The 10307-nt window shown below is 50.8% G+C and overlaps 1 protein-coding gene across 4 annotated transcripts in view; it reads left to right on the forward strand.

Moving 5' to 3' along the window:
• The window catches only part of PDXDC1 (pyridoxal dependent decarboxylase domain containing 1), a 60941-nt gene extending 50673 nt beyond the window's left edge, over positions 1-10268 (forward strand). For 3 of the 4 annotated variants that reach the window (XM_025371589.1, XM_025371587.1, XM_025371588.1), the window contains 9 exons: positions 1405-1493; positions 2486-2591; positions 4240-4411; positions 5415-5533; positions 5829-5950; positions 6822-6914; positions 6993-7089; positions 7979-8083; positions 8555-10268. In XM_025371589.1, the coding sequence (XP_025227374.1) occupies positions 1405-1493; positions 2486-2591; positions 4240-4411; positions 5415-5533; positions 5829-5950; positions 6822-6914; positions 6993-7089; positions 7979-8083; positions 8555-8814 (1163 nt within the window). In that variant the 3' untranslated portion in view covers positions 8815-10268. Of the gene's footprint in view, positions 1-1404; positions 2336-2485; positions 2592-4239; positions 4412-5414; positions 5534-5828; positions 5951-6821; positions 6915-6992; positions 7090-7978; positions 8084-8554 lie in introns of those variants that run through there. The other variant, XM_025371590.1, reaches the window with a different exon arrangement.
• The last annotated feature ends 39 nt before the right edge of the window (positions 10269-10307 follow it).

A 10307-nucleotide genomic window follows, 5' to 3' on the forward strand; every position in this document is an offset into this window, starting at 1 on the left:
CAAGGACAGAGGGATTAATGTATCCCAGGTTCTTGCCTTGGTGTACCGGAAGAATGGGATCACACGATCACACGTGGGCTTGGAGAATGAGTGCAAGGTTTATTGAATGGAAGTAGCTCTCCGCCAATGGGGGAGCCAGAAGGGAGATCGTTTTCCCTTGGAGTTGGGCCAGTCAGCGGCCCTGGCCGAACTCCACCTCATCCCGCTGGCCGATGGCCTGCTGGCTTGCCGGTCGGGGTGCTCTTCTGCCGGCCTGCTCTCGATGACCAGCCCCTTGTGTCTTTTTTCCACCAATGTGTTCCTCTTGCCATCCGGCCACTTTGGTCTGCCCACTAGGGTCTTTATAGGCCCAGGATGGTGGTGTGGCGGGCCAGGGTGGTCTTGGGAAATGTAACATGTAGGGGAAGGCAGGAGTGCCTGTCCTCACGTAGGTCTGTGGGGTGGAGCCCTAGCCAGGGACCGGCCTTTCTCTCCCCAGCAATTCCCTTCCCTGTTTCTGTGTCATTTAAAGGGACCCCGCTCTTCCCTTCCCAGCACTCCTGTATCAGTGTCACTTCCCTGCCCAGAGCCCAAGGGTATCTTACCGTTTCAGTGGAACAAAGGCCAGGCTTTCCCACGCCCCATGAGGCCTGCACACTCTGCCCCGACTTCCCCTCTGCCTTCCCCCCTTCCACTCTCCCTCTCGTTCATTGTGCCTCAGTCAGACCAGTCTTTTCCGCGCTGCAGGAACACTGCCCTTTCCTACTGCAAGGGCGTAACACTCGGTGTTCCCTCTGCCTCACACACATTTCTCTCTTCTGGTGCCAGCTCCTCCTCACCATTTTGGTCTCTACTAAGTATGCCCCTCCTCAGAGAGCCTTCCCTGCCTATCCTGCCTGAGGGACTCCATCATTTTCTATCAGAGCCCCCAGCTTCTCTCGTGACACTAACAACCACATGGAGTGATTTTCTGTCTTTATGGTCCATTTCCTCAACTAAAATGTAAGCTCCAAGATGACAGAAACCTTACCTGCCTTCTGTCTCAAGTGTTGGGCTCTGTGCCTGGCATGGGTTGGCGCCCACTGTGAGGCCTAGTTGGATGATCGTGGCACTCACAGACCTCACACGGTGCTTGGGAGACTGGTTACTCACTTACAACAACTGCTGTTTCCTCTTGAAATCCCTTGAAAGCAAACCTTTTCAAAAATGAAATTAATCATTCTGTTTTATGTGAATGTATTCAAGTGTCACATAGATCATGAGGAAAAAGAAACGTAGCCCTTGTGTCAGATAATACATGAGAATTCAGTAATACGAGGCAGTGCCCTCGGGCTAATATTGGGATGGGAATGAAGTGGGGTTGGGAGGGTGTTTCTGGTCAGCTGTGTTTCTGGGAGTGACTGCCTTTCTGTGTTTTGGTGTCAGATCCGGTGTTGAAAGCTGTCCCAGTGCCCACCATGACACCTTCGGCAGTTGGCCGGGAGAGGCACTCGTGTGACGCGCTGAATCGCTGGGTGAGAATGGCAGTTGCCTGCCTTTCCTTTCAGGTCCTGGCCCATCACCGTCCCACCTGCTGGTGAGGGTGACGCAGGCTCCCGGATGGGAACTGAGGCCCACAGGAGGAGCCGCCCTGCCAGTGCTGGGCCTGCTCTGGGGTTCTGTTCCCCGTTCTGTTACCGCCTCACGAGCTGGGTCACCTCTGGCAAGTCCTTCCGGCATTGCTCCCGCACTTTCCTTGCTGCCGTATAAGGCTGTGAGATAACAGGCAAAATGTGGGCTGCAGGGCAGCTGCGGTGGGTTCTGGTGAGCCCGGGCAGCACAGCCGGGAGCCCCAGGCAGAGTCTGCCGAGCATCTGCGGCTGGCAGTGTGAAGCCAGGCCTGCGCTTCGGTAGCTTTTGGGCACTGGATAGTAACTCTAGGATTTGAGTCTGAAGCGTGTTGTGAACAGTGTGGGATGGCGTCAGCAGCGGTCCTAGCCAATGCTGGACACGCCCAGCCTAGCAGGGTTGGCGGGTAAGTCCTGGTACACCCATGCTGGGGCTCAGCACAGCTGTGAGAGACCATAGAGCTGAATGTCTCACGCAGAAGGGAACTGGTCATCATAAACGAAATGCATCAGTGCAGGTTACTAAGCAGTGTCGAGTAGCCTGTTTTATGGCAACAACTACAACACCCCACCTGCCACTCAGAGAAGTGACACTGGGGGTAGACCACATGTCAGCAGTGGGTGTCGCTTAGTAATGTGTTGTGGGTCATTGTTATTTTTTTTCTTTTTGTTTACCTGTATTTCCTAAATTTTTCTACGATGAACTCGTATTAATAAGAAAAAAGCATAAAATTTACTGTTTTTAAAAAGCTGCGCTAAGTATTCAGAGACAGTCAAAAGATGAGAAGGAACCAGTTCTCCGGGAGCCTCTTTGGTCTGGGGCTGAGGGGATGAGGGTGGGTCCTGAAGACTTCTGAGTCCCTCGTGACAGGAGGGTGTTCATTTTGTCCTCCTCACAGCTGGGAGAACAGCTGAAGCAGCTGGTGCCTGCGAGTGGCCTCACGGTCATGGATCTGGAAGCCGAGGGCACTTGTGTGCGGTTCAGCCCTTTGATGACGGCAGCAGGTAACCAGGCTCGCACATCCCTTGCTCTTGTTCTGGGGCTGCTGGGTGGATTGGCTTGCGCTTATGATACTCCGTTCTCCTGGAGTCATTAGCATCTCTTTTTGGAGGGGCATTTTCTTTTCTTTTGGGCTAAATTTAGGTAGATTAGCATTCCCATGTAACTTATCAGAATCAGAATGAGAATTCAGAAGTCACCTGAATTGGCTGGCTTGGTGGCTCACGCCTGTAATCCCAGCACTTTGGGAGGCCAAGGCAGGCGGATCATCTGAGGTCAGGAGTTCGACACCAGCCTGGCCAACATGGTGAAACCCCATGTCTACTACAAATACAAAAATTTAGCCAGGCCTGGTAGTACACGCCTATAGTCCCAGCTACTTGGGAGGCTGAGGCAGGAGAATCACTTGAACCCAGGAAGCAGAGGTTGCAGTGAGCCGAGACGACGCCACTACACTTCAGCCTGGGCGACAGAGGAGACTCCGTCTCAAAAAAAAAGTCACCACCTGAATTCCTTTTTTGTTGCTGTTGAGTCGGTCTTGCTCCGTCACCCAGGCTGGAGTGCAGTGGTGCGACCATGGCTCACTGCAGCCTTGACCTCCTGGGCTCAAATGATCTTCCCACGTCAGTCCCCGAGGAGTTGGGACCACAGGCACGAGCCACCACGCTGGACTAGTTTTTGCATTTTTTGTAGAAACGGGGTTTTGCCATGTTGGCCAGGCCGGAATTCCTGTATTTTGATGTCTTGTGATCTTCGGTTTCCCACTGCAAGGGTTCTCACTCCCCACTGCACGTGACAGTCACCCGGAGCTTTACACACACCAGTGGCTGCCCACCTCCAGAGAGTCTGGAATGAAGCCTGGGGGTCTGTGCTTTGGTTTTTATTATTTTTTTAGAAACAAGGTCTCATTTGTCACCCAGGCTGGAATGCAGTGTCTTGACTATAGCTCATTGCAACCTCGACCTCCTGGGCTCAAGCAGTCCCCTGCCTCAGCCTCCCAAGGAGCTGGGACTACAGGCGAGCACCACCACATCTATTTTTTTTTTTTTTTTAATTTTTCATAGAGACGTGGTCTCACTATGTCACCCAGGCTGCTCTTAAACTCCTGGCCTTAAGTGATCCTCCTGCCTCAGCTTCCCAAAGCACTGGCCACTATAAGGATTGTCTGGCCACAGCTCTACAGGCTTAGTCTCTAACACTGCAAAAGTAAGCCAGTGAGCCCTGAGGCCCGGCACTGTCCCCACCTCCCTGCCGTGCCTGTGGGGACACCAGCCCACCACAGTACTTCCTTTCTCTCCGCCATAGGAATGTATGGAGTCTGTGGCTGGCTTTTCATGCTGAACCTGTGGTGTGACGTCTCCAGCCTGCCTGAAGTAGGCTTGCTGTGGGAAGAGTGATTTCTAACACTGGAGTGTGTCATTGTGGGCCACATCTGTGAGGGAAACACTCCACGCCTGCTACAGCCGGCTGTGTCGTTTCTAACCCTAATTCTTCCATGTCTGGGTTGAGTGCCTTTGTTTTTAAATCTCCACGGCTCCAGGTAACTGGAGTACCTCAAGCTTTTGACCTTCCCGGTAGTGGAAGAGGGAGCCCTGCCCTCTTGTCATTGGCCATCTCGTGAGCATTTCTCTGACATTTTGTGAACATCTTCAGTTTTAGGAACGCGGGGAGAGGATGTGGATCAGCTCGTAGCCTGCATAGAAAGCAAACTGCCAGTGCTGAGCTCTACGCTCCAGTTGCGTGAAGAGTTCAAGCAGGAAGTGGAAGCAACGGCAGGTCTCCTATATGTTGATGACCCTAACTGGCCTGGAATAGGGGTTGTCAGGTAAAGTCTTAGCCTGCCACTTGATGTTAGAGATTTTTCTGTATGAAGAACACGGGTGGGTCATTTTGTGAACCACCTTAGAAATCCAAGATGACTGTGTAGTCACAATATACTTAACAAAAATGCAACTCAGTTTTCTGAGCATTTACAAAAGCACAGTGCAAGCAGGTGATTCGGCCCACCATGGCACTCAGGGAGGGGAGTTGCTGAATGTCCTGCCTGTATGTGCCAACTCTCAGCTACCTAGGAGAAGATGCCGACAGGTATAGATCACTGACAATGGTTACTATTCAGGGCATATAGAGAATTGCAAATCAGTAAGAGAAAGAACCCAGCTCTTGGGGAGAGAGAACTCCCCTGTCCTTTCTCATTCAGTGGGTGCAGTCCTGTGGCTGCTTTCTCTCGCCTTCAGAGGTGAGGCCAACCTCTTTTTGTATTGCACATGAGACTTCCAGACCTTGCATGGAACTAAAGACTTAGGCTTTCGGCTGGGCATGGTGGCTCATGCCTGTAATCCCAGCACTTTGGGAGGCCGACAGGAGGATAGATCACTTGAGGTCAGGAGCTTGAGACCAGCCTGGACAACATGGCGAAACCCCATCTCTACAAAATTACAAAAGTTAGCCAGGGGTGGTGGCACACACCTGTAGTCCCAGCTACTCGGGAAGCTTAGATGGGAGGATCAACTGAGCCCAGGAAGTGAAGGTTGCAGTGAGTCAAGATCATGCCACTGCACTCTAGTCTGGGCCACCGAGTGAGACCCTGCCTCAAAAAAAAAAAAAAAAAAAGGCTTTCCTGTGACTTTCTCTTTACTCCTGGCAATCTATACACCTGTGGCCTTCCTGAAAGTTTGGTCTGGAGACACTCGGAGTAGCTCTTTTGCCCATTGGTTCCACTCCATTGTCTTGCTAATATCTAGAGGTTTCTACTCCACCCCTAATCCTGTATCAGAAGAGACATTTGATCTTTCAGGCTGAAATGCTGTCGTTTGATGTTATTTTAGGTATGAACATGCTAATGATGATAAGAGCAGTTTGAAATCAGATCCCGAAGGGGAAAAAATCCACGCTGGACTCCTGAAAAAGTTAAATGAACTGGAATCTGACCTAACATTTAAAATAGGTAATTACTTTTATAAGTCAGCTGTGAGGTTTGGAAGGACATTTGCTAACTGGCTTTAAAGAAGATGGCTTATCTCTTGGAGGGTTAGCATCTCTCCGGCTGAGTTCCGGGCGAAGGTGCGGTTCTGAGACCTCCCTCCCCTTCTGCAGCCTTGCCAGGCCTTTCTCTCTGTCCTTAGAATCTCCGTGGAGGAGACCCCTTTGTGTGTGGCCAGGCCACTGGACAGGAGAGCAGGTCCACATCTCACCCATGACAGAGGACTTGGGAACCCAAGTTTGTCTCATTTCCTTTGCAGGCCCTGAGTATAAGAGCATGAAGAGCTGCCTTTATGTCGGCATGGCGAGTGAGGACATGGATGTAGCTGAGCTCGTGGAGACCATTGCGGCCACAGCCCGGGAGATAGAGGAGAACTCCAGGGTCCGTAGCACCCATCAGTGTTCATTCCTTTTCCGAGTTTTGTCCCACCAAACAGCGGGGGTCACGAGGAAAGGAGCTGCCCTTGGGATGTCTGTTGATTCTCTCTTAAAGTCTGTCAATATTTCCTGTAAGCTGGGCCTTGTGCCAGGTGTCAGGGATGCCAAGTGGGTTTGACAGCCTATGCCCCAGTGATCTCACAAGCTCAGGGGGAAAGATCCGCATACACGCTGTGTAGTAACCCCGCCTTGGAGAAGAGGGCGGGTAGCTGGACACACAGGCAGACACAGTCACCCCTGCCACCAAGGTCAGGGAGGACTTCCGCTCTGGAGCTGTGTCCTGAGGGTGAATGAAACAGGGGCTTCTTTATGTGTGGTTCCCCCCATACCCCTTCCCTACAGCACTTCCCACCAGGAACAGACCTACTGCTGTGGGTCCCTTAGTGTGGAGGACCAGGCTAGAAGGCTGATCAGGTATCCTCCAAACAGATCATTACTTCCTTAAAATCACTCAAAAGGAGAGAAGAGGGACCAAGGTAAGACTGCTGTAAAAGGAGAGAGACATGTGGCCGAGGAGCCAGCTTCATTCCTTCCTGGGTGGACTCCTTGAGGTTTCTTCCCAGCCTGACTTACTGACTTCTCCGTTTTCAAGAATACCTACCAAATGAGGCTGGTCACCAAGGTGTGTCTGCCTAGGCCTCTGTGAGCATTTTATCCGCTTGTCTTTAATTTTCTATTTTTTTTTACACAGCATTTCAATGCAGGATTTCACTGACCTGCTTTTGAAATATTCCCTCAGTGCCATGTTACTAGCTCTTACTGGGCCCCAGGCGAGAAGCTTAAACAAGTAATGCCTTTCTTGGTCTTAACCGCAGCTTCTGGAAAACATGACAGAGGTGGTTCGGAAAGGCATTCAGGAAGCTCAGGTCGAGCTGCAGAAGGCAAATGAAGAACGGCTTCTGGAAGAGGTGAGGCCCCCGACGGGCAGTAGGCTGGGGGCACCGCTGCGAGGCCAGGTGACCCTGAGCACTGGTCCTGTCTTGCAGGGGGTGTTGCGGCAGATCCCTGTAGTGGGCTCCGTGCTGAATTGGTTTTCTCCGGTCCAGGCTTTACAGAAGGGAAGAACTTTTAACTTGACAGCAGGTAGGATGGCGTAGCCGCCACCCAGGTCTCATTGACCTTGGGAGGTTTCACCAGATGCCCTTGGGTCCCAACACTCTTCGCACTAAGAAGCCCAGCCTGGTTCCCATTCTTCATCACTGGATGTGGGCTGGGCATCTGAGAAGACAAGGTCTGGTGTGCCCTGCCCTCCTCCCCCTACACCCTGGCGGCTAAAACAGCAGGGAAGCAGCTACCCTGCTCTCCGCAGCTGTTGCCACCGCGAGGCTATGAGGATGCGCCTACTCAGCCATGCAGACTCTCAGGGTGCTGTGTCTTGGGCACTTTGGTTCAGGGTTAATACTTCTTGTCTTCACGTGTGTTCTGCGCCAGCAGAGGACGGCTTTTGCAAGCGGCAATGCAGAGACTGAAGCATGGAGCGCTGGCACAGTTTATTTTGAACCAGGCAGCCAGCAAGCGTTCCAGCCGCTGGAATGTGGGGAGGGTGTTAACAGTCTGTGACTCCTTTCTTGTTCTACCGAGGAAGTAATTTCCTACACTCGAGCCCCTTCCTTCATTCTTCCCCAGGAAATGATGACTCCATTGTCATGAAAGCAAAGATAATCTGATTTCTAATCTCCCAAGCCTTAGCCTTCAGCAGAGGCACCCACTTCTTGTGGCTACAGTACGTTTCCCTGTTAGGCCTGGCTCCCCGGGTGCGCTCATGCGGCACTCGAGTGCTGGCAGTGCTAGCCCTGTGAGGCGGCTTTCTCTAGCTCTCGGCACATTCATAAGTGCTCTCGTCTCCACCGGTCTGTGGCAGGCTCAGTGGCTGGAAAGAGGTTATTGGGGAACAAGGCTATGTGAGGGCAGGTGGTGTCTTCCAGGGCGGCCTGTGCCTGTAGTTTCCACCCAGCCCTCTCCTCTCCCGCAGGCTCTCTGGAGTCCACGGAACCCATATACGTCTACAAAGCACAAGGTGCAGGAGTCACGCCGCCTCCAACGCCCTCGGGCAGCCGCACCAAGCAGAGGCTTCCAGGTAAGTGACCCCCCCAGCCCACGCTGAGTTCGGGTATTCCTTTGTTTTCTGGGTTCTTGAACTCCAGACGTCTATTTCTCTTCATTTAAGACCAACCACCGCCATCTCTTTAACCATTTTGGTGGCTGTGGAATTCAGCCTTGAAGAAATCCCTCGGTAGCATGCTAAGGGGAAGTTGGGGTCTTCTTCCCCAACTTCCCCCCAACAATGAAAGATGACATTGTCACTGTGGTGTTTACCCTCCTGCGCATTTCCTAATGAAGATGACCTTGAGAGTTCCCTGGCCTGGGGAGCATGTTGGTGTCACGCTAGCAGCTCTCGGTTTTCTCATCTCTTAAAACACCTCAGAGCCAGTAAGGATTTCTGCTGAAGCCGTGTCCAGAAGTAAAGCAATTATCTGTTGCAGAGCCAGCCTGTGTTGTGGAAGTCTCCTCACTGAGCCTCGGCGCGGTCTGTCTGCCCTTTCTGTAGGCCAGAAGCCTTTTAAGAGGTCCCTGCGAGGTTCAGATGCTTTGAGTGAGACCAGCTCAGCCAGCCACATTGAAGACTTAGAAAAGGTGGAGCGCCTGTCCGGTGGGCCGGAGCAGATCACCCTCGAGGCCAGCAGCACTGAGGGACACCCAGGGGCTCCCAGCCCTCAGCACGCCAGCCAGAGCGAGGCCTTCCAGAAAGGGGCCCCTCACCCAGAAGATGACCACCCACAGGTAGAAGGAGCGGAGAGCTTAAGATAAGACTCACTGTGTGGTTTGAGACTGTACTGAGTATTGTTTCAGGGAAGATGAAGTTCTATTGGAAATGTGAACTGTGCCACATACTAATATAAATTACTGTTATTTGTGCTTCACTGGGATTTTGGCACAATTATGTGCCTGAAAGGTAGGCTTTCTAGGAGGGCAGTCGGCTTGTCTACCTTTCTGTAAATGTAGAACCACCAGGAACTGTTTGCTGTCCTAATACCACTTTTTCCTAAGTTACCATAAACGCTTTTTATTCACAAAAAACACTTCGAATTTCAAGTGTCTACCACTTGGACCCTTGCTCTTTCTAAACATAAGCCTAAGTGATGAGGTTGCACGTGGCAACTTTTTGGTCAGACAGCTTTTCATTAGCATTCTCCAGGTTCTCTGCGACACTTCAGAGGTGAGAGTGGCCGTTTCCTTTGCTGTCGGTGTTAGTCGGTCTTTACTATGATCAACTTGCAATATACAACGGGACTGCTAGGCTTGAAGGAAAGCAGTGTTTGTGGGATTGTAAATAAGAGCATCAGAAACCCTCCCCAGCTACTGCTCTTCCTGGAGACTTAGTAAGGACTGTGTCCACTTGAGCTGTGGCAAGGCTGCTGTCCAGGACTGTCCTCTGCCACAAGCCCGTTTCTCCCTTTATATACTGTTTGTAAAGAGAAACTATGTAAAGTCTCCTCCTGACCATATATTTTTAAATACTGGTAAAGCTTTTAAATTGGCACATAAGTACAGACTGTGCTCATTTCTGTTTAGTAGCTGAAAACCCAATAGATGCTGCCCTGCAGAGCCTGCTCTTCTGTGTGCTGCATAGCACCCACGTGGGTTAAAATCTGAAAGCAAATACCCCTTTGACTTGTCTCCCACTGAAGCTTCTGCAGCTTCTGCAGCTTCTACTGCCCTGGCAGCTCACCTGGGCCCAACTCAGAAACACGAACCAGCAGATCACTCTCATGCTGATCCAGCCAGGCTCCCTGCTTAAGTCAGTAGAAGCTCGCTCGCACTGCCTGTTCCTCCTTTTCCGAAGTACTGCATCACTTCGTAGTAAGTAATGGCCCCTGTGCCTTCTTAGTCCAGCAAAGTCAAAACTTTTGGGAGACCTGAAAATGGGGAATTCATACTGGGTTTCTGGACTGTAGTATTGGAAGCCTTAGTTATACCATATTAAGCCTATAATTATACTCTGATTTGATGGGATTTTTGACACTTAAAATGCAGGGTTTTTTGTGGGTTTTTTTTGGTGCAGATGATTAAAGTCTTACCTATTTGGTGCAATGAATTATAGCAGATAAAATGGGGGAGGGGTAAATTATCACCTTTAACAAAATTACATGTTTTTATATATATTTGGAATTGTTAAAACTGGTTTTGCTGAAACATTTCACCCTTGAGATATTATTTGAATGTTGGTTTCAATAAAGGTTCTTGAAATTGTTAACAGTGAATTCAGTTTATAAATGTTATTACAAAAGACTTACCCAAGT

The sequence above is a fragment of the Theropithecus gelada genome, chromosome 20 (genome assembly GCF_003255815.1).
Source record: "Theropithecus gelada isolate Dixy chromosome 20, Tgel_1.0, whole genome shotgun sequence".
Classification (NCBI taxonomy): Eukaryota; Metazoa; Chordata; class Mammalia; order Primates; family Cercopithecidae; genus Theropithecus; species Theropithecus gelada.